The 24,438-nt window shown below is 47.5% G+C and overlaps 1 protein-coding gene across 3 annotated transcripts in view; it reads right to left on the bottom strand.

The window, feature by feature from the left end:
* Positions 1-24,438, bottom strand: part of eda2r (ectodysplasin A2 receptor) — a 239,797-nt gene that overhangs the window by 19,996 nt on the left and 195,363 nt on the right. The window contains exon 11 of one of the 3 annotated variants that reach the window (XM_078211855.1): positions 20,512-20,579. The exons of 1 other annotated variant lie outside the window; for it this stretch is intronic. Coding sequence is in view for 1 of the 2 variants with exons in the window: in XM_078211861.1 (XP_078067987.1) it covers positions 20,559-20,579 (21 nt within the window). In the remaining variant the exon portion in view is untranslated. Of the gene's footprint in view, positions 1-20,511; positions 20,580-24,438 lie in introns of those variants that run through there. One more of the 3 variants, XM_078211861.1, reaches the window with a different exon arrangement.

Genomic DNA, 24,438 nt, shown 5'->3' with positions numbered 1-24,438 from the left:
ATTTTAAATGTCATCATTGGGCCCGGCCAGGAGTATTTTGCTCTGGCGGGGTTTAGAGTAGCTCCCCCACATTCGGGAAAGTAGCCACCCCCCCCCCCTAGGGGGACGGGCAGCAGGGGGGCGGTGCCCCCTGGGCATGGGCACCCTGGAAATGCCAGCCTGTGCCCCCTGGCATTGCCCAAGGGGCAAAGTGCCCGTGACCAGGGGGCACCTTGGCACTGCCCAGCAGAAATTGGGCAGTGCCAAGGGGTCGGGGCCGATTGTGGGCAGGGCCTGGGGGGCAATTGGTGGGGATGGGGGGGTTCCGCTGCCACTCTGCATGGGGATCGGTCTGGACCGGGGGGAGGCCAGCGATCAGGGCAGGCTGGGGGGAGGGGGCGTGGTTGGAGGGGGATCGCCACTGCTGGAGGGGGGGCGCGGGGCCTGGAGATCAGGGCATTTCAGAACGGGGAGGGTCAGGGCTGGCCTGGGAACTGTTGTGGGGCTGCGATTGGGCTGTGGTGGTGTCGGGAGGGGCAGCACTGCTGGGGTCCCGGGCTTGACAGCGATCGGGACCTCTGCGCATCTGGAGCTATCAGCCTCTGGCGTGAATAAGCCCTGCCCCCCTGGGTTTTTAATGAGATTCACGATTGGGACCTCTGCATTGCACAGAGTGGGGAGATTCAGGTCTGAAGTTGCACCGAAAAAACAGCCATGATCTAGACCAGTTTTCTCGCCAATTCAGCACTTTTGGGAGAATCGCCCCCATTGTTTCTTGCGCGCTATACAGACAAAGCATACTGTTCATAGAGAAGGAAAGGAGAAGGTGCAGAATGTAGTATTACAGTCACAGCTAGGGTGAAGAGAAAGATCAGTTTACTACATGCTAATATATGTTAAAAGTCTGATGGCAGCAGGGAAGAAGCTGTTCTCGAGTCGGTCAGTATGTGTTTTCAGACTTTTGTATCTTTTTCCTGATGGAAGAAGGTGGAAGAGAGCACATCTGGTGTGCGTGGGGAGCTTGATTATGCTGGCTGCTTTTCTGAGACAGCGAGAAGTGTAGACAGAGTCAATGGATGGGAGGCTGGTTTGCATGATAGACTGGGCTATGTTCACAACCCTTTGTATTTTTTGGGGCCTTGTACAGAGCAGGAGCCATGCCAAGCTGAGATACAAACGGAAAGGATGCTTTCTATGATGCATCTGTAAAAACTGGTGAGAGTCGTAGGGGACACGCTGAATTGCCTTAGCCTTCAGGGAAAGTAGAGAAGTTGCTCTTGAACTGAATGGCTTTCGAGGCCATTAAAAATGAACCACATTGCTGTGAATCTTAAGTAATGATGGTGGTGGTGTAGTGGTACTGTCGCTGGACTAGTAATCCAGAGACCCGGGGACCTGGGTTCACAATCCCACCACGGCAGGTGGTGAAATTTGAATTCAATAAAAATCTGGAAGTATAAGTCTACTGCTGACCACAAAACAATTGTCGCAATAACCCATCTGGGGTTCATTAATGTCCTTTCTTTTCCCAAAGGTCGGGGAGTCTAAAACTAGAGGGCATAGGTTTAAGGTGAGAGGGCAGAGATACAAAAGTGTCCAGAGGGGCAATTTTTTCACACAGTGGGTGGTGAGTGTCTGGAACAAGCTACTGGAGGTAGTAGCAGAGGCGGATACAATTTTGTCTTTTAAAAAGCGTTTAGATAGTTACATGGGTAAGGTGGGTATTGAGGGATATGGGCCAAATGCGGGCAATTGGGACTAGCTTAGGGGTTTAAAAAAAACTTGGACAAGTTGGGCCAAAGGGCTTGTTTCCACGCTGTAAACATCTATGACTCTATAATTCTATGAGATTCCCCCCCTAAAGGCCATTAGTGAACAAGATGCGTGTTTGCAAAAAAAATGATAATTTCGTGGTCACCATTACTGAAACTAACTTTTAATTCAGATTTGTTAATCAATTGAATTTAAGTTCCGATATCTGTCATGGTGGAATTGAACCTATGTCCAATGATAACACCAATATTCTGCTCCTCCCCTGCACCCCCCCCCCCTCCCCCACTGCACTGTAAATCAGTGACATTAATTGACATTAAAACAGCACAAAGAGCAAAGAGATGAATTTTAAGATGATGTGGGTTTAGGGAGATATGTTGTTCTAGATACGGAGGCAGCTTCCTGCTCTTCTTTCAATGCTTGCCTTTATAGGACGGGGCATAGAGTATAAAAGTTGGGGTCTGATGTTGCAGATGTATAGAACGTTGGTTCGGCTGCATTTGGAATACTGCGTCCAGTTCTGGTCGCCACACTACCAGAAGGACGTGGAGGCTTTGGAGAGAGTACAGAGGAGGTTTACCAGGATGTTGCCTGGTATGGAGGGGCTTGGTTATGAGGAGAGATTGGGGAAACTGGGGTTGTTCTCCTTGGAAAGACGGAGGATGAGGGGAGACTTAATAGAGGTGTATAAAATTATGAAAGGCATAGATAGGGTGAACGGTGGGAAGCTTTTCCCCGGGTCGGTGGTGACGTTCACGAGGGGTCATAGGTTCAAGGTGAAGGGGGGGAGGTTTAACACAGATATCAGAAGGACATATTTCACACAGAGGGTCGTGGGGGCCTGGAATGTGTTGCCGGGCAAGGTGGTGGAGGCGGACACACTGGGAACGTTTAAGACTTATCTAGACAGCTATATGAACGGAGTGGGAATGGAGGGATACAAAAGAGTGATCTAGTTTGGACCAGGGAGCGGCGCGGGCTAATTGTTCCTGGTTTCTCGTTTCAAGGCTTCATTCTACGATCATCTTGCTGGTGCCAGTACAGAGTGAGACTGCGGATAGTTGGGAACCTGTCTCGGGGGCAGGGGATTCATATGGTGTTCGTGGAAGTGGAAATGACTAGGGTTGGGAAGCATTTTCCGATCGGGGCCATTGTGATCTCCTGGACTCGTTTCGATCGCCTCAGGGGGTCGGAGAGGAATTTCCCAGATTTTTTTTTCCCCATATTGGCCCTGGGGTTTTTCACTCTGGGTTTTCGCCTCTCCCTGGAGATCACATGGTCTGGAATGGGGGGGTGGGGGTAAGTTAATAGGTTGTAATGAACAAAGCATCGTAGCTGTGAGGGACAGCTCGGTGGATAGGATATTGGTATGTAGATAGGCTGGAAAATTGGGCGGGGATCCTGGATTCAGGATTCAATCCTGGACCGGGGAGCGGCGCGGGCTTGGAGGGCCGAAGGGCCTGTTCCTGTGCTGTATTGTTCTTTGTTCTTTGTTCTTTGTTCTTGCTACCATGAGATCCCTAACAGCCACTTGAAAGGCAGGCTGTAACAATAACATTTCATGCAAAGAGTAACACCTCAAGCAATGCCTCACACCTTAGTTGCCTAGATCATGTCCCAATTCTTGGAGTGTGGTTTGAAACTACAATCTGCTCACCCACATTAGGCTTCCGCAAAAACATAGGTCAGAGCCGTGGGGTTATGCTGCAACTGTACAGGACCTTGGTGAGACCACATTTGGAATATTGTGTGCAGTTCTGGTCACCTCACTATAGGAAGGATGTGGAAGCGCTGGAAAGAGTGCAGAGGAGATTTACCAGGATGCTGCCTGGTTTGGAGGGTAGGTCTTATGAGGAAAGGTTGAGGGAGCTAGGGCTGTTCTCTCTGGAGCGGAGGAGGCTGAGGGGAGCATTAATAGAGGTTTATAAAATGATGAAGGGGATAGATAGAGTGAACGTTCAAAGACTATTTCCTCGGGTGGATGGAGCTATTACAAGGGGGCATAACTATAGGGTTCGTGGTGGGAGATATAGGAAGGATATCAGAGGTAGGTTCTTTACGCAGAGAGTGGTTGGGGTGTGGAATGGACTGCCTGCAGGGACAGTGGAGTCAGACACTTTAGGAACATTTAAGCGGTTATTGGATAGGCACATGGAGCACACCAGGATGATAGGGAGTGGGATAGCTTGATCTTGCTTTCAGATAAAGCTCGGCACAACATCGTGGGCCGAAGGGCCTGTTCTGTGCTGTACTGTTCTATGTTCTATGTAATCCATAGGCCATTGACTAAGAGAAGAAATGATGTTACAAATTGCAACAGCAGAGCTTATGTATGCTGTTATGTAATGTACATCTGCATAATTTGTACAAGCTTACTATTACTTACCATGGGCGGCACGGTGGCACAATGGTTAGCACTGCTGCCTCACAGCGCCAGGGACCTGAGTTCAATTCCGACCTCGGTTCACTGTCTGTGTGGAATTTGCACATTCTCCCCATGTCTGCGTGGGTTTCCTCCGGGAGCTCCGGTTTCCTCCCACAGTCCAAAGATTGGCCATGTTAAATTCACCCTGGTGCCTGGCATTTGCTACCAAATAAACCTGTTGGACTTTAACCTGGTGTTGTTAAAACTCTTGCCAGGGGGATTAACAGGGTAAAGATGAGGGGTTGCGGGAATAGGGCGTGGGTGGGATTGTGGTCAGTGTAGACTTGATGGGCTAAATGGCCTCCTTCTGCACTGCAGGGATTCCATGATTCTATGACTTACCATCATTAATGGGATTCTCATTCATACCATCATGCTATTGAGATCTATTTCACTGTAAATTGCAGAAAATTTTGCCATTTGTATATATCATTACATTATTGAAACTATGTTACAAGATGTGACTGAGTTCAATGACTACATGTTGTTAGAATGAGAAACATCTCAAGCAATGACTCTCAAGCCCAGTGCAGCCGCCTAATGCTCTCGAAGAAACAATTCACCCTTACGATGATCCCTAAGGTCACAGATTTATCGCTGATCATTTAACTATTAATGATGCAATTTATGATCCCAGACTGTCCTGGAATAAACCACTTTTGGAAAGGTTATTTATTCTCTCTTTTGCAGGCTACAGTCTTGTTCTGGCTTAGCATAAGGAGAAGGGCGGTCTCTACTAATGCGGCCTTTTAAGCAGTTCCAGAAGCTTCCCTCAAATTGATCGCTGTACTTCTTCCTGCCAATGAGGGGACTAAATTCCAGTGACATCTCCCCAATGATCATTGGTACCGATTGTCCACCTTCCATTTACCTGTGTAGGTCAGGTGATGCATACCTGAAGTCTCCTCTGCATTAGGTGACCTGAACCAGTCCTGATTTCCAGGTTCGGGACATTTCCAAACGTTTAAAATTCCCCACAGTTTGAAGGGATGCAAACAACCCTTGGTGGATGTCTTGGCGGCACAGTGGCACACTGCTGCCTCACAACCCCAGAGGGTTCGATTCCTGGCTTGGGTCACTGTCTGTGCAGAGTCTGCACGTTCTCCCCGTGTCTGAGTGGGTTTCCTCCGGTTGCTCCGGTTTCCTCCCACAGTCTGAAAGATGTGCTGGTTCGGTGCATTGGCCATGCTAAATTATCCCTCAGTGTATCCAAACAGGCGCCGGAGTGTGGCGACTAGGGGATTTTCATAGTAACTTCATTGCAGCGTTAATGTAAACCTACTTGTGACACAAATAAATAAAATGTACAGAATCAGGAGCAGAAATCCAGCCATTGTTGCAGGCCTGAAATGTCTGACAACGACAATGCCCTTCAAACAAATGGAGCCTTCAAATTGCTGTCATGTTCCCATCAAAGTCTTGGTACAAACACAATCAACCCGTGCTCTCCCCTTCCCCATCCAGACCAACATAAATGAGTCAATGGACAATTCAGAGAAAAACTCTTGGAAATTCCCCTCCAAGTCCCTAAACACATGAATATCTGTAGTATTTTGCTCTTACTTCACATGAACATCACTGTTCACCGCTCCCCAACAACCTCTCCTCTATAACTTGATTGTCTCTCTCACCCAGGGGATTATTCATATTTAGGAAGACCATATTCAGCATGCGCTTTTGTAATGTGTACCAGTGGATGAAGTCTCTGTCAAATGACATTGCTTTTTATGTTGAATCTCACTGTGCATATACTAGTGCTGGTTCTCTCAATCCTTCTCATCTCAAATAATTCAACTCGAATCTAATCTCTTACATAGAAACAGAAGCAGGAGGAGGCCATTCGGCCCTTCAAGCCTGCTCTGCCATTCATTATGATCATGGCTGACCATCAAATTCAATATCCTGATTCCCCCCTTCCCCCCATATCTCTTGATCCCTTTAGCCCCAAGAGCTATATCTAATTTCTTCTTGGAATCACACAACGTTTTGGCCTCAACTACTTTCTATGAGAGTGAATTCCACACATACACCACCCTCTGGGTGAAGAAATTTCTCCTCACCTCAGTTCTAAAAGGTTTACCCCTTATCCTCAAACTATGACCCCTAGTTCTGGACTCCCCCACCATCAGGAACATTCTTTCTGAATCTACTTTGTCTAACTCTGTTAGAATTTTATAAGTTTCTATGAGATCCCCTCTCACTCTTCTAAATTCCAATCAATATAATCCTAACCGACTTAATCTCTCCTCATCTGACAGTCCTGCCATCCCAGGAATCAACCTGGTAAACCTTCTCTGTATTCCCTCTATAGCAAGGACATGTTTCCTCAGTTAAGGACACCAAAACTGCACACAATACTCCAGGTGTGGCCTCACCAATGCCCTATACAATTGGAGTAAAACATCTCTATTCTTATACTCAATTCTTCTCACTATGAAGGCCAATATACCATTTGCCTTCTTTACTGCCTGCTGTACCTGCGTGCTTAATTCCAGCGACTGATGCACGAGGACTCCAAGATCTTGTTGAGTATCCGCCTCTCTCAATTTACACCCATTCAAGTAATAATCTGTCTTCTTATTATTGCTACCAAAGTGGACAACCTCACATTTATCCACATTATTTGGCATCTTCCATGCAGATGCCCACACACTCAGCCTGTCCAAATCATGCTGAAGCATCTCTGCATCCTCATCTTCATCACTTTAAGAAGCAGATTCAAGCATACATTTCTACAATGACAGTAGTTCCAGTTCATCGAGGCTGTTCTGAGAGCCCTAAAAAGGGATTGTTCCTATTTTTTTAATTCACTCGTGGGACATGGGCGTCGCTGGCTGATCAGCATTTATTGCCCATCCCTAGCTGCCTTGAGAAGGTGGTGGTGAGCTGCCTTCTTGGATCGCTGTCTACCTGATACGCTGCAGGAAAGGCTGTCCCGAGGCATGGTACATTGGGGAGACCATGCAGACGCTACGACAACGGATGAATGAACACCACTTGACAATCACCAGGTAAGAGTGTTCTCTTCCTATTGGGGAACACTTCAGCAGTCACGGGCAGTCGGCCTCTGATCTTCGGGTAAGCGTTCTCCAAGGCGGCCTTCACGACACACGACAACGCAGAGTCGCTGAACAGAGACTGATAGCGAAGTTCCGCACACATGAGGATGGCCTCAACCGGGATCTTGGGTTCATGTCACACTTTCTGTAATCCCCATGACTTGCCTGGGCTTGCAAAATCTCACTAACTGTCCTGTCTGGAGACAATACACATCTCTTTAACCTGTGCTTAATGCTCTCTCCACTCACATTGTCTGTACCTTTAAGACTTGATTACCTGTAAAGACTCGCATTCCAACCATTATTCTGTAAATTGAGTTTGTGTCTTTATATGCCCTGTTTGGGAACTGAAATCCCACTCATCTGACGAAGGAGCAGCGCTCTGAAAGCTAGTGGCTTTTTCTACCAAATAAACCTGTTGGACTTTAACCTAGTGTTGTGAGACTTCTTACTGTGTTTACCCCAGTCCAACGCCGGCATCTCCACATCAGCATTTATTGCCCATCAACTAGCTGTCCTCGAGAAGGTGGTGGTGAGCCGCCTTCTTGAATCGCTGCAGTCCATGTGCTGTAGGTTGACCCACAATGCCGTTAAGGAGGGAATTCCCTGCCACCCTCTTGAGAGTTGTACTATTCCCACCTCTGGGGAAAGTAAAAATGGACGCAGCTCTGCAAGTGTATCCGCACCAAGGTGCTGTCAAGCATGAAGCGTATTATTCTTAACTTGATATTTTATTTCCCTAAGAAGATAATCTAAAATACATTTTTACCTTCCCAATGACTTTAGGGTCATTCAATTAACGAAAGGAAGAGCCATCTCAAAGCCTCCTAAGTATTTAGTCCATAAATTTAAGAATATCTCCAACAGAAACTCTTTACTAAATAGCGGAAAAGACTAGTTTTATAGCAGTCAGTGCAGCCATTGTTAAACAACAAACAACATCTGGTTTCAGATGATCTTATAAGAACTGAAAATCAGTTTATGGCATAGCAATTTCTAATTCCTGTTTAAAGCATTTGGCATGAAAAATGGAAGCTATTCGCTTTGCTAGTTACACAATCGAAGACGGGAGATATGTGGCAAGAAAAGGAAAAAGGCTTTTTGCTCAGAAATCAATTAAGGTGCAACTACTTTGGTGGCTGGCGCAGCGTTAAGAATTTATGCAATTTAACAGGCTATGATCTGAACTCCAGTGTTAGGCTCCCAAAAACAAGAGTTCTACCAGAAATGGAATGCAATCGCAAAGCTCGCCCGCCACACACACGCTGGGCTGTGCACAATGCTGCAGGGTTAGGTAATTTAAGTACTTTGCTCTCAGCTCAGGTTTGACATTGTGTCGATGCCTAGTTATGTTGGGATAGGTGGAAAATATGGTTGGTTAGCAGCTCAAATTTAATGAGATGTGACCACTTCACTCTAAATGGCTGCAGTACATGGCAAATATTGACTCAGCTTTCAGAAAGTTTCCAAACTGATTCAAAGGCTTGTCAGCATTTTCCAAGTTTGTGCAGGGGGGGGCGGGGGGCGTACGTCTCCGGAAATATCTCCATAGGATCATAGAACCCCTACAATGCAAAAGGAGGCCACTTAGCCCATCAAGCCTGCGCTAACAACCATCCCACCCAAGCCCTAACCCCATAATCCCACGTATTTGCCCTGCTAATTTCCCGACACTAAGGGGCAATTCAGCATTGCCAATCAACCTAACCCGCACATCTTTGGACTGTGGGAGGAAACCGGAGCACCCGGAGGAAACCCACGCAGACACGGGGAGAATGTGCAAACTCGACACAATCACCCAAGCCAAGAATCAAACTGTGCTGTGAGGCAGCAGTGCTAACCAATGTGCCACTATGCCACCCACCCCCCCCACCAAAAATGTGCAGGGTTTACGGGGATGGCGCCTGGGTGGGAAGCTCTGTCGGACAATTGGTGCAGAGTCGATGGGTCAAGTGGCCTCCTTCTGCACTGCAGGGATTCTATGAAATTTTACTATCTACCATGGTGGGATTCGAATCCAGATCCACAGAGCATTACCCTGGATTTCTGGGTTAGTTTCCAGCGTCAATACCACCGCACCTACTGCTTCCTCAAAAGGCGGTGGAAGCAGAGTTTTGATTAGTTTTAAGGCAGAACTAGATAGATTCTTGATAAGCCAAGGTGGAGGGTGGGGGAAGATTATCTGGGGCAGGTAGGAATGTGGAGGTGAGGTTAGAATCAGATCAGCCATGGTCTTATTGAATGGTGGAGCGGCTCACAGGGCTGAGTGGCCTACTCCTGCTCCTAATGTGTATGTCTGTCTGAAATGCAAAGTTTAGGTCCCAGGCAGCTGAAGGTGTGGCACACAATAGTGGAATGGTGAAAACTGGGAATTCACAGGAGGCCAGAGTTTTTAAGTTTAAGTTTATTTATTAGTGTCACAAGTAGGCTTACATTAACACTGCAACGGAGTTACTGTCAAAATCCCCTAGTTGCCACACTCCGGCACCTGTTTGGGTACACTGAGGGAGAATTTAGCATGGCCAATGCACCCTAACCAGCACGTCTTTCAGACTGTGGGAGGAAACCAGAGCACCCGGAGGAAACCCACGCAGACATGGGGAGAACATGCAGACTCCACACAGCCAGTGACCCAAGCCAGGAATCGAACCCTGGTCCCTGGCGCTGTGAAGCAGCAGTGCTAACCATTCATGCCACCCCTCTTGGAGGACCACCAAGACCTTGGAGGCTTAAAGGGCAAAAACATCAAGTAAGTCCACCAGATGAGTAAAATATGATCCGTGCTCTGTGTTGCTCTCAGAAAGGAGCCCTTATTTTAGTGTGGGTCGGGAAGGACATGTGGAGCAGCTTAAGATCACGTCCATTCACTGATATGAGGCCTGCACTTTTTGTAACTCCCAGGCATGCATTTAAATACACCAGGTCTCAAATACTCCCATCAATAACATCAGGTTGGCTGGCAGGAGAGTTGGAGATCCCCAGAATCAAAAAAATGGTGATGGGATTGCGGGGGGGTGGGGGGGAGAGGCCCGGGGGTGGGGGGAGGGGGGAGAGATGGAAGAAGGGGTAGATACTTGCATTTGGCAGAGGCTAATCCTGGGCTCTAGATTTTGTTTTTGGGAAGAGAGGAGCATCCCCACATCTAATGGAGGGTAAGGAAATGGCACGGTTTGGAGGGTGGCACAGTAGCACAGTGGTTAGCACTGCTGCTTCACAGTGCCAGGGACCCGGGTTTGATTCCTAGCTTGGTCACTGTGTGGAGTTTGCACGTTCTCCCCGTGTCTGCGTGAGTTTCCTCCGGGTGCTCCGGTTTCCTCCCACAATCTGAAAGAAGTGCTGGTTAGGTGCATTGACCCAGATAGGTGCTGGACTCTGGCGACTAGGGGAATTTCACAATAACTTCATTGCAGTGTTAATGCAAGCTTTACTTGTAACTAACAAAAAAGCTTTTTAAAAAACTTTAGAAAGGTTTAAAAGTTAAGTTCCACTGAGCATTTTGATCAGCCTCAGTGCTTTCTGCTCCTTTGTTCTTTGAGCTACCTTCGGTTAAAGTACGGTTTGATTCCATTTCACATCATCGGAACCTGGCTTTTGAGTTGCAGTGATGCTCAATGTCTGCCTGATACGAGGGTCTCCTGGCTGGCCAGAACACGCGTGTTAATGAGAATCAGGCAGGGGTCATGATTCACCCTTGCTCGCACACTCTATTTTTGGCAGGCACCTGTAAGGTTTGGGGATGGGTATGTGAAGTTAAAGTCAGGGCTTTTGTTTGGGAATCTAGGAATGAGAAGGCTCAACTTACGCATCCAAAAAGAATGGTTGCATTTCTAGATGTGTCGTGTGATGGAGTTTAGAGAAGAGCACATGTGTGTCCTAACCTCCACCTTCTCTCCGCGGATACCATGCTGCTTAGCATTTTGCCAAGGCCTCCCTGTGTGTGTTTTATTTCCTCTGTCAATCGCTCTGAGACATTGGGATGGATTTCACAGATTGCTGCAGCAATATTTTCTACTCAGAGAAGAATGTGGTTGACTTTTCCAATTCTCCAATGAACAGATTACCCTCGCTCACCACCCAGTAAAATTCAACACTGGGGCCAGGATTCTCAGCTAGACATCAGCAGGGGAGGAGGGTGGGGGGAGGGGGGGGGGGGGCGTGTAGCATGACTCACAACTCACGTCCGGCTGATCACGAGTCTCCCAGGCCTTTTTTTATCCATATAATCAGCCCCCGTGCCAGAAATCATCATTTTCATATGATTAGCGAGCTTGGGCGGTATTCTTTGGGCCTGCTAGCATCTCCCCCCCCACCCCCACTAGGAGTGGTTCCCACCAACGGGGATTACAATTGTTCCCCCTGAATGGGGATCAGGCATGCTCACCCCACTGGTAGGGGCAGAGGCCATTGAGAACCCTCCCCCCACCCCCACCCCCGGGAGATTGGGCGCAGGGTGGGTGCCCTTGGGCAGTGCCAGGCTGGTACCCTGGCACTGCTCACCAGGCACCGGGCAGTGCCAAGAGGGTGGAGCCAGAGGAGGTGGGGCCTACTGGGGGCCAATCAGTGCTGGTGGGTTTGGGGGGGGGGGAGGGGGAGAACCCACTGTGCACTCTGCAATGTGATCAGTGGCGTTGGGAGGGAGGAAGTGGTCCGGGCTGCACATGGTGGGGAGGTTGGAGATTGGGAATGGTGATGGGGGGGGCCAATGAGCATGCACCGATCTCCCCACTGATCAGCGAATGCGTAGTGGCCTGCTCAGCGCTATACTGCCAGCCTCTCCGACAGGATGGGCCCCCCCCACCCGCTTACTGGCGTGAATCTCTCTGAGGCCCTCTGTGCTGCATAGAGTGCCAGAGATTTGTTCCATCAAATGCGCCCAAAAGGCAGACAGGAGGTTCTCCCATTTTTCCAGTCTGTTGGGCACTTAGGCTTTTTTTTGGGAGAATCCCAGCCAAGATACCTCACCAACATTCTGTTCAACTTCCAACACTGGTATTCACCAGTCGTAGCATCAATCTTCTTATTGATTCTCGATGTGGAGATGCCGGCGTTGGACTAGAGTAAACCAAATAAACCAAATGCTACCAAATAAACCTGTTGGACTTTAACCTGGTGTTGTTAAAACTCTTACATTGATTCTTGAGCCAGCTCTCTCTTGACATCCTCTCCGGGACACCCACACCCGCCCCCCCCCTCCCCGTCGGCAACCCCCCCTGCCCCGGCCCCCACCTCCATCGAACAAAGAGCAAAATCATCTCTTTCATGTCGTGGTGGACTTGAATTTCATGGAATATCAGAAGGTTGTTAAAGGAAAATAAATATCAGACATGGAGGAGAAAATCTGAACGCTACAGCTGTTGAGACCTAAGTTGTTAATGTACCTTGCCATGCAGTGGCACTCCGAGCCCAAGTAACTTCAATGATTGTTGTATAGATTTAATTAAAACTCTCATAAGGTTCCATTTTCATAGCTATTTCTGACTGATAACTTGATTGATTTTTCCCAAAAGGAGAGAAATCTGCAACAAGAAAGGAACGTATAAAATGTAATGGAACTGAAGGAATTGCCACAAAAACACCAGGCATCTTAACCACATATTTTCATCAATTGCAGACAAAACGGTTTCTTTTTGCTTTGTATGTTTGCAGTTGATCTTCAAAATCATAAGATGGCATTTATAAATCCTGGACTGGGGTTTCCCAGAGCTGCACAGATGTATAAAACTTCAGAGTCATAGTCAGAGAGGCATAGGGTGGGGTTTTACAGCTTCACTTGTCCCGAAACCCTAAAATCCTGCCCGAGGTCAATGGACCTACCCGTGTTCCGTCCCTCACCCGTTCCGGTTCCCATGGCAGGCGGGGTGGTACAATTCCGGCCATAGAGCGTACAGCACAGAACAGACCCTCCGGTCCACCGAGACTGCACTGACAATAATTACCACTAAAGTCATGCTGATCCCATTTTCCAGCACTTGTCACATATCCTTCAATGTTATGATGTTCCAAGTGCTCATCCAAATACTTTTTAGAGGCTGTAGCGGTTCCGGCCTCCACTATCTCCCCAGGCAGTGCATTCCAGATTCTCACCACCCTCTGAGTGAAAATTGCTTTCTCAAATCTCCCCTGAATCTCCTGTCCCTTACCCTAAAACCATGCCCCCTTGTGATTGACTTCTAAACCCAGGGGGATAGCTGCCTCCTATCCACCCTGTCCTGACCATACCCTTCATAATCTTATACACCTCAATCATGTCCTCCCTTAGCCTTCTCTGCTCTAAAAAAAAATCCAAGCCTATCCAGTCTCTCCTTATAGCTAATCAATGCCCCATCCCAGGCAACATTCTTTATTCTTTATTCATCTGTGGGACATGGGTGTCACTGGCTGGCCAGCATTTATTGCCCATCCCTAGTTGCCCAAGGGCAGTTGAGAGTCAACCACATTGCTGTGGCTCTAGGGTCACATGAAGGCCAGACCTTCCAACGGTGAGGTGACCAGAACTGCACTTAGTACTCCAGCTGTGGTGATGCTGAGCTATAAGTTGGGCTATAAATTGGAATACGGACATCATGCAATGGTCCTGTCGAATTGAAGGTTCCAGTAATTGGTGACCAAGGACTTAGAACAACAAAAGCTTATTCACGAATCTGAGCAGCTCAACTGCCCGTGCGCCAGAGAGCACGGGCAGAGAAACAGGCCCTTAGGAGGGCCGAAGGGCCTGTTTCCTGTGCTGTACACTCCCACCCTTCAGTCACATGACTCTTTTAGTAGCCACGTCATCATGTGACCACTCTGTCTGGGACCTATAGTTCCACAGCTATCAACTGGATTTCCACGCGAGAAAGTCTCCCAAACTCCATGGAAATCCAGCCCATCTACTCTGATATTTTCCTCCAATATTGTGATTGACTCACCTCTCAATGATCATTTATGATGATGAATTCCACATGCGAAAAACCCTTTGAGTGAAAACACTCTTGCAATCCCCCTCTCTGCATTTTTCTAATATTAAACTCGAATTTCCACTTTCTTGTTCCCAATTCATTAAAAACAGGAATGATAAATATTTTATCATGTATGCTGTCAAAATGATGAACACTTCAATTAGATCCCTTTAGTTAAAGTTAAAGTTTTATTTATTTGTGTCACAAGCAGACTTACATTAACACTACTGTGAAAATCCCCTAGGTGCCACACTTCGGAGCCTGCTCGGGTACACTGAGGGAGAATTTAGCATGGCCGGTGCTAACCAGGGCATCTTTGGGCTGTGGGAGGAAACCAGAGCACCCGGAGGAAAGCCATGCAGACACGGGGAGAACGTGCAGACTCCGCACAGACAGTGACCCAAGCCGGGAATTGAAAATAAGAACATAAGAACATAAGAAATAGGAGCAGGAGTAGGCCATCTAGCCCCTCGAGCCTGCCCCGCCATTCAATAAGATCATGGCTGATCTGAAGTGGATCAGTTCCACCTACCCGCCTGATCCCTATAACCCCTAATTCCCTTACCGATCAGGAATCCATCTATCCGTGATTTAAACATATTCAACGAGGTAGCCTCCACCACTTCAGTGGGCAGAGAATTCCAGAGATTCACCACCCTCTGAGAGAAGAAGTTCCTCCTCAACTCTGTCCTAAACTGACCCCCCTTTATTTTGAGGCTGTGCCCCCTCTAGTTCTAGTTTCCTTTCTAAGTGGAAAGAATCTCTCAATTGAATCCGGGTTCCTGGCGCTGTGAGGCAGCAGTGTTAACCACGATGCCCACTGTGCCACTCTGCTTTGGTAAATATAGCCCTTGTTTCTCTCTGCCCCTCAACATAATTATACTGACTAACCTGTGGTATCATTCCTCTGAGCCTGGGTCACAGATTTTGCATGGCTTTGATATTCTTTCTCCAAGGGGTTGCCCAAAACTCCCTGCGATTTTTCAACTGCAGCCGTGCCAACGGCTTGTCATCATAAAATTCATCATCACCCTTTTATTTTATAAACAATTCTCCAAATTCCATTTGCCCTTTCCCCATCTATAATTCTTCCTTTAAAGATCAGTATATTTACAGCCCTAGATCTCATTACTTTCCAAACTCCATTGCCAATTTTACTATTATGGCTATATATCTATTCACTGCTCTTTCATCCAAAATCTGCTGCTACATATTTCTTTCTGTTCATGTCCTTACAGCACATTTTCCCTGTTTACCACACCCCATCATTTTGTACTGTCATCAGACTTTGATACGAGCCCCTTCGTGTCTATGTCCAAACCACTTATGTACAAGAACAACAACAGTCCCACTATAGAACCCTGCTATATTTTTCCAATGTGAGAATCATCAGGCAGAATGTAACGCTGACTATAATGGAAACCGGCTGGATTCTCGTAGAATTGTAGATTCCCCAGGGGGCGGCACGGTGGCACAGTGGCTAGCATTGCTGTTTCACAGCGCCAGGGATCCGGGTTCAATTCCAGACTCGGGTTGCTATCTGTGCAGAGACCGCACGTTCTCCCCGTGTCTGCGTGGGTTTCCTCCAGGTGCTCCGGTTTCCTCCCACAGTCCGAAAGACGTGCTGGTTAGGTGTATTGGCCATGCTAAATTCTCCCTCAGTGTAGCCGAACAGGTGCCAGAGTATGGCGACTGGGGGATTTTCAAAGTAACTTCATTGCGGTGTTAATGTAAGCCTACTTGTGACACTAATAAATAAACTTAAAAACTTTCCAGTGCAGAAGGATTCCATTCAGCCCATCGAGTCTGCATCGACAACAATCCCACCCAAGCCCGATCCCCATAACCCCATGCACTTACTCTGCTAATTCCCCCTGACACAAAGGGGCAATTTACCACAGCCAATCAACCTAACCCGCACGTCTTTTGGGCTGTGGGAGGAAACTTGGGCATCCGGAGGAAACCCACGCAGACATGGGGAGAATGTGCAGACTCCACAAAGACAGTCACCCAAGGCCGGAATTGAACCTGTGTCCCTTGCGCTGTGAGGAAGCAGTGCTAACCACTGCGCCACCATGCTGTCCACCAGTGGGAACCCTATGTTGCTTCTCTTCAGGAGGTCCAGCACTATTTGACGGTGATCAGGCACTTACCTGGGCAGCTTCAGGCTTCCTGTCAAATTAAGGCCCAAGCAGAATGGAAATCCTGCCCCCCGGGAGCTACTGGACAATCAGAGGCTGGCGGCTCTCCAGTGCTGACAGTGCCACTGGGAGTGGTGGCCACTGCCGGTGCTGCACTCCGGCCTTCAGGAGGGATTGCTGATGGATTCCTGGTGAGAGAGTGTAGGTGGGATGGAAGTAACAGGGAGCGGAGGATGCCAATGAAGTTGAGGGGGGGGTGGGTGGCTTTTTGCCCCTCCCACCCTGATGGCAAATCCCTTGATCAGGTACAGAGTGCCTGAGAACAAGGGATTCCCCCACCAGGCAAACCCAATGAGTGTTTGCTGGGTAGTCTTCCCAGATGGCGAGTTCCATGCCCACCACCAGCAGCAGTGGGTGAGGTCTAAAGTGGCTACTTAAGGGACTTGGGTGGACTTGTGGGCAGGTACGGTGATCAGGTGTGGGGGGAGCGGGGAAAGGCTGGTGATGGTGGTGGGAAGTTGGCAGGATTTCCACTTGCACTCTCCCACCTGATCAAACGCCCACCACAACCCACTCCCCAGCTCCTCCCCCACCCCACAGCCTCCAACCCCACCTCTGGGATGTGGGAGGTCTTTAATTCCACTCATCCATTTGTTTGCTCTCTGCTTTCTAGGTTGATGGCCTCGTGGTGTTATCACTAGGTAATTAATCCATGAAATTCGGCTAATGTTCTGGAGACTCGGATTCGAATCCTGCCACAGAAGATGGTAGAATTTGAATTCAATAAAAAATTAAGAAACTAAGAATCTAATGATGACCATGAAACCATTGCCGATTGCCGGAAAAGCCCAACTGGTGCACCAATGTCCTTTAGGGAAGGAAATCTGCATGTGACTCTAGAGCCACAGCAATGTGGTTGACTCTCAACTGCCCTCTGAACAAGGGCAACGAGGGATGGGCAATAAATGCTGGCCAGCCAGTGACGCCCATGTCCCAGAAATAAATAAATAAAAATCTTCAACTATCTTTATGCTCAATCTGCCAGGTTGCCTTTAAACCGGCTGGTTTTGATCTTTGGCACATGGCCCTTTGTCAAATGTCTTCTGAGAAAAGAGACAGTTCATTACACATTAGTGACAAGAAAATTGCTACAAAACTAGGGCATAAGATACCAACAAACACTCAGAAAGGTATGAGAGAATCTGATATGGTCAGAGTAGGTGACATTTGACTAAATTCATCAACGTTTCCAATAAGCATGACCGCAATATGATGCATGTGATGTATCTGATTTGGTGTCATGCACAAATTCATGCTGAGATTGTCTACGATATGAATGCCATTTTTGTGTCATGTGTTGAATACACCAATGCTCAGTGCTCAAAGTGTTTTTTTGACAGATGTGCCGCTACTAACTATTCATTGCCTGATTTTAATGCAGTATTGTCATACTATAACGATGGAAATGGAGCTTCATCTCCCCTCCAGAAATTTTAATTCTCTGCCCAGCCCAATGCATCGATGGTCTCACCATTGTTCCCATATTTAATGAGAAATTATTCAACTCACTCTTAAAGCGAAACTGGGAAACAAACCTTAAGGACATTTTTTGAAATAAAGGATTCACATTTAGACATTCGCTGACAATTCTTCTCCCTAGGTGTGGTGTCGATTGGTCGAACAAGGCAAATCAGTTTAATACCATCAAAGGTGTTCCCCCAAGCTGCAAATCTGGCACATTGGACTCCCTCCCCCGTCTGCCCAATGTTCAGATCAAGACTTATTTAAAGCGATCAGGGGATAACTTCTCCAAGACGCAATAGCATTTTAATGGTAATATCACTGGACTGAAAAGCCCGAGAGACCCAGACTGATATTTCAGAGTCATGGGTTCGTATCCCACTGCCGAATAAATTCAATTCATGAAATAATCTGGAATTGAAAGCTGGTTAGTAATGGTGCCCATGAAACTGACATTGGTTGTCATAAAAAACCCATCTGCTTCACTAATGCCCTTCAGCAGGGGAAATCTGCCATTCTTATCCAGTCTGGCTGAAATGTGATTCCAGTTCCAGTAATGTGGTTGAATCATAAGGCAGGATTTTCCAGCTGCGCCCGCCCCAAAGCCAGAAAATCCTGCCCAAGGTCAACGGAACTTTGCATGGTCCATGTCCCACCCGCTGCAATTCCCATGGTGGGCGAGACAGGAAAATTCTGGTCATAGTCATCGGGCCCTATTTTACCATTTTAATTCTAAGTGCTGGGCGGACTTCAATCTGGGAGTGTTTCAGATCTGACTTTTAGACCCATTCTCAGGCGCCCCCATACGCACTCTGCCTGAAAAAATATCAGCGATTCTGAATCTTGCTGCAGAGGCCTGTGGGTGGGGCTTATCGCACCCAAAACACTGCAGCTCCGATCGGAGCCTTCAACTGCGCATGCACAGTAAATAAATATAGAAAAACGCTCCTCTGCCATATCGCTCCCGGGCTGGATAATGCCTCCCCACTGGCCCCCACAGACATTGCTCCATCCCACAACATTACTGTCCCCCTTATCCCCCACCCCACCCCCCCACTACCCAGACCGATCATGGCCCCTTGCCCCCTTCCCCCCCATCGATCACATGCAGAGTGGCAGCGGACCCCTCTGCTCCGCCCCTTCAGCCCCTCCACCCTCCCACCAGAGAGTCATCTGACCTGCCTCCCCCCCCTGCCCCCGCCACCCCCCCCCCCCCCCCCCCCCCCGCCACCCCCAACCCCCCACCTCCAATCTGAATCAGGGAGCCGCCGGAAGCTCTGAATTTACCTCCTCAGAAGCTGGAGCGCCCGAATCAGACCTTTGCCGACCATGTCTGTTTCTCGCCGAATCTGGACACGGTGGGAAAGGGAGAAGTGCCGGTAAAGTTGGGGGTCCAGCCCATTAACTCAAATTAAATGCATTCAAATGCATTCAAATTGCTGTCGCACCTGTTTCAGGCGCAGTCCCAAGTGCGGCCATGTTCAGCCATTGTTAAAGGGGGAATGGCCGTGGCGGCGGTCGCCAATCACGCCACTTGCCTCACGCCCGAATTTACCAAGTTTTCGCGCCCGAAAATGGGCGAAAATCAAAAAATCGGGCCCATAGAATTCCTACCGCACAGGAGGAGGCCATTTGGCCCATTGAGTCTGTACCGACCACAGTCCCACCCAGGCCCCATTCCCGCATTAGTATTATACCATTCGATTTTGATCAGGTAGCTATTGTCATAGAAATTATAGAATCCCTACAGTGCAGAAGGAAGGCATTTGGCCCATCGGGTCTGCACCGACCACAATCCCACTCAGACCCTCTTCCCATAACCCCACATATTTACCCGGCTAATCCCCCTGACACTAGGGTCAATTTAGCATGGCCAATCAACCTAACCCGCACATCTTTAGAGTGTGGGAGGAAACCAGAGCATCCGGAGGAAACCCACACAGACACGGGGAGAACGTGCAAACTCCACACAGACAGCGACCCGAGGCCGGAATTGAACCTGGGTCTCTGATGCTGTGAAGCAGCAGTGCTAACCACTGGGCCATCATGCCGCCCCTTGTGCAGCATACAGCCCTGTCAAATAGCACAAAAAAGGCCCTTTGCCACATTGCGCCTGCGCTGACGAGAACTACCACTGACTCTGACTCTGAATTGGTCTAGCCACTTAGTATTAGGGCAACAAATGCTGGCCTTGCCAGTGACACACACACAGACACACACACACCTTGACATTAGAAATAAAAATCATATCTACTCTCAATTTGAGGTCTAGTGACCTCAGAGGTTCTGGGTTCAAGCCGCACATCAGGACTTGATGGTTACAGAAGGTGTGTTCATAACATGGCCAAACTGGTTGATTTTCCATAAGACCCTAAGACCATATGACATTGGAGCAAAATTAGACCACTCGGCCCATCGAGTCTGTTTCGCCATTCAATCATGGCTGATATTTTTCTCATCCCCATTCTCCTGCCTTTTCCCCATAACCCTTGATCCCCTTATTAATCATGAACCTATCTATCTCTGTGTTAAAGACACTCAATGACCTAGTCTCCACAGCCTTCTGCGGCAAAGTGCTCCACAGATTCACCAGTCTCTGGCTGAAGAAATTCCTCCTCATCTCTGTTCTAAAGGATTGTCCCTTTAGCCTGAGGTTGTGCCCTCTGGTTCTAGTTTTTCCTACTAGTGGAAACATCCTCTTGCTGGTATCAGGCAGGAACTTTCAAAAGTTAATTGGTGGAATCTGTGGGAAAGCAAAGGGATGTCTGGTAAGTGACATACTTTCAAAAGTGTGTTAACCAGGGTTCAGGGTAAACACATTCCTTTTAGAGTGAAGGGCAAGGCTGGCAGAAGTCGGGACCCTGGATGACTCAGGATATTGAGGCCCTGGTCAAGAAGAAGAAAGAGGCACATGACATGCATAGGCAGCTGGGATCAAGTGAATCTCTTGAAGAGTATAGGAGGTGTAGGAGTAGAGTTAAGAGAGAAATCAGGAGGGCAAAAGGGGGACACGAAATTGTTTTGGCAGCTAAGGCAAAGGAAAATCCAAAGAGCTTCTACAAATACATAAAGGGCAAAAGAGCAACAAAGGAGAGAGTAGGGCCTCTTAGGGATCAACAAGGTCATCTATGTGCGGATCCACAAGAGATGGGTGAGATCCTAAATGAATATTTCTCATCAGTATTCACTGTTGAGAAAAGCATGGATGTTAGGGAACTTGGGGAAATAAATAGTGATGTCTTGAGGAGTGTACATATTACAAAGAAGGAGGTGCTGGAAGTCTTAAAGTGCATCAAGGTAGATCAATCCCCGGGACCTGATGAAATATATCCTAGGATGTTGTGGGAGGCTAGGGAGGAAATTACGGGCCCCCTAGCCGAGATATTTGAATCATCGATAGTCACGGGTGAGGTGCCTGAAGATTGGAGAGTGGCAAATGTTGTGCCTTTGTTTAAAAAGGGCTGCAGGGAAAAGCCTGGGAACTACAGGCCAGTGAGCCTCACATCTGTGGTGGGTAAATTGTTGGAAGGTATTTTGAGAGACAGGATCTACAGGCATTTAGAGATGCAAGGACTGATTAGGGACAGTCAGCATGGCTTTGTGAGTGGAAAATCATGTCTCACAAATTTGATTGAGTTTTTTGAAGGGGTAACCAAGAAGGTAGATGAGGGCAGTGCAGTTGATGTTGTCTACATGGACTTTAGCAAGGCCTTTGACAAGATACCGCATGGTAGGTTGCTGCATAAAGTTAAATCTCACGGGATCCAGGGTGAGGTATCTAAATGGATACAAAATTTGTTTCTTGACAGAAGCCAGAGGATGGTTGTAGAGAGTTGTTTTTCAAACTGGAGGCCTGTGACCAGCGGTGTGCCTCAGGGATCAGTGCTGGGTCTACTGTTATTTGTCATTTATATTAATGATTTGGATGAGAATATAGGGGGCATGGTTAGTAAGTTTGCAGATGACACCAAGATTGGTGAAATAGTGGACAGTGAAGAAAGTTATCTCCAATTGCAACAGGATCTTGATCAATTGGGCCAGTGGGCTGACGAATGGCAGATGGAGTTTAATTTAGACAAATGCGAGGTGATGCATTTTGGTAGATTGAACCAGGGCAGGGCTTACTCAGTTAATGGTAGGGCGTTGGGGAGAGTTACAGAATAAAGAGATCTCGAGGTAAATGTTCATAGCTCCTTGAAAGTGGAGTCACAGGTGGACAGAGTGGTGAAGAAGGCATTCGACATGCTTGGTTTCATCGGTCAGAACATTGAACACAGGAGTTGGGTCGTCTTGTTGAAGTTGTACAAGACATTGGTAAGGCCATACTTGGAATACTGTGTGCAATTCTGGTCATCCTATTATAGAAAGGATATTATTAAACGAGAAAGAGTGCAGAAAAGATTTACTAGGATGCTACCGGGACTTGATGGATTGAGTTATAAGGAGAGGCTGAATAGTCTGGGACTTTTTTCTCTGGAGCGTAGGAGGCTGAGGGGTGACCTTATAGAGGTCTATAAAATAATGAGGGGCATAGACACGGTAGATAGTCAATATCTTTTTCCAAAGGTAGGGGAGTCTAAAACTAGAGGGCATAGGTTTAAGGTGAGAGGGGAGAGATACAAAAGTGTCCAGAGGGGCAATTCTTTCACACAGAGGGTGGCGAGTGTCTGGAACAAGCTGCCAGATGTAGTAGTGGAGACGGGTACAATTCTATCTTTTAAAAAGCATTTAGATAGTTATGTGGGTACGCTGGGTATAGAGGGATATGGGCCAAATGCGGGCAATTGGGATTAGCTTAGGGGTTTTAAAAAAAAAGGGCGGCGTGGACAAGTTGGGCCTGAAGGGCCTGTTTCCATGCTGTAAACCACTATGACCTCTATAAGTCCACTCTATCCAGGTCTCACAGTATCCTGTAAGTTTCAATAAGATCTCCCCTCATCCTTCTAAACTCCAATGAGTACAGACCCAGAGTCCTCATCCATTCCTCATACGACGAGTTCTTCATTCTAGGGCTCCTCTGCATTAGGGTACAGAGTGAAGCTCCTCTGGACCCTTTCCAAGGGCAGCACATCCTTCCTTAGATATGGGGCCCAAAACTGCTCACAATACTCCAAATGGGGTCTGACCAGAACCTTATACAGCCTCAGAAGTACATCCCTGCTCTTGTATTCTAGCCCTCTTGACATGAACGCTAACATTGCATTTGCCTTCCTAAATGCAGACTGAACCTACACGTTAACCTTAAGAGAATTTTGAACAATGACTCCCAAGTCCCTTTGTGTTTCTGATTTCCTAAGCATTTTCCCATTTAGAAAATAGTCTATGCCTCCATTCTTCCTTCCAAAGTGCATTTTTCCACATTGTATTCCATCTGCCGCTTCTTTGCCCATTCTCCTAACCTGTCCAGGTCCTTCTGCTTCCTCAATTCTACCTGTCCCTCTACATATCTTTGTATCATCTGCAAACTTAGCAACAGTGCCTTTAGTTCCTTCCTCCAAATCGTTAATGTATATTGTGAAAAGTTGTGGTCCCAGCACCGACCCCTGAGGCACACCACTGGTCACCGATATCAATCTATAAATCCTTCCAATACACAATTGGAAGGTGATAAGAGCGGGAGAGTTTCCGGGTCAACCACCTTCAGATGGCAATGGCAAACCACTGCAGTACTTTGTTGAGAAGAACCATGCACCAATCACAGTAGAACATAGTTGTCAATGTCCTTTCAAGACATGGTACCTGAAGAGAGAGAGAGAGAGTCTTGATTCAGTTCCCCAGGTTAAGCTATGATCCTGCATTGGGTTTGAACCTTAGGACAGGTGAGGGTTCTCAACTCAATAGTTCAATCAATTGATCCACCTTTTTCTTTATAATATTTTGCATTTGCTGGGCCAACATGTTATAGCTAAATATTTAAGAGGAAACACTTTGAAGCGCTGAAACCTGATCAAGATTTGTAGTTGATGCAATAGCATTCATCATAAGGGATGTGTACCTGCCAGGTTATTCAAATTATACCCAGTCCTATACTCACCCTAGACACATAAACAGACTCACAAACTTCGAAAAGGAATTATTGGAGAAGTCAGTCATGGGAATGCTTACTTATTTATTAAGGGCGGCACGGTGGCACAGTGGTTAGCACTGCTGCCTCACAGCACCAGAGACCCGGATTTAATTCCGGCTTTGGGTGACTGTCTGTGTGGAGTTTGCATGTTCACTGCATGTCTGCGCGGATTTCCTCCGGGTGCTCCGGTTTCCTCCCACAAAACAAAGATGTGCATGGTAAGTGAATTGGCCATGCTTACTGTCCAATGATGTGTAGGTTAGGTGTACTAGGGGAGGCGATGGTGTGGAGGTATTATCGCAAGACTATTAATCCAGAAACTCAGCTTAATCATCTGGGGACCCAGGTTCGAATACCGCCACGCCAGATGGTGGAATTTGAATTCAATTAAAAATATCTGGAATTAAGAATCTACTGATGCCCATGAAACATTGTCAATTGACGGAAAAACCCATCTAATTCACTAATGTCCTTTAGGGAAGGAAATCTGCCATCCTTACCTGGTCTGACCTGCATGTGACTCTGGAGCCACAGC

This window comes from Mustelus asterias, chromosome 4 (genome assembly GCF_964213995.1).
Source record: "Mustelus asterias chromosome 4, sMusAst1.hap1.1, whole genome shotgun sequence".
Classification (NCBI taxonomy): Eukaryota; Metazoa; Chordata; class Chondrichthyes; order Carcharhiniformes; family Triakidae; genus Mustelus; species Mustelus asterias.
This window is presented reverse-complemented; position numbering and strand designations above follow the sequence as displayed.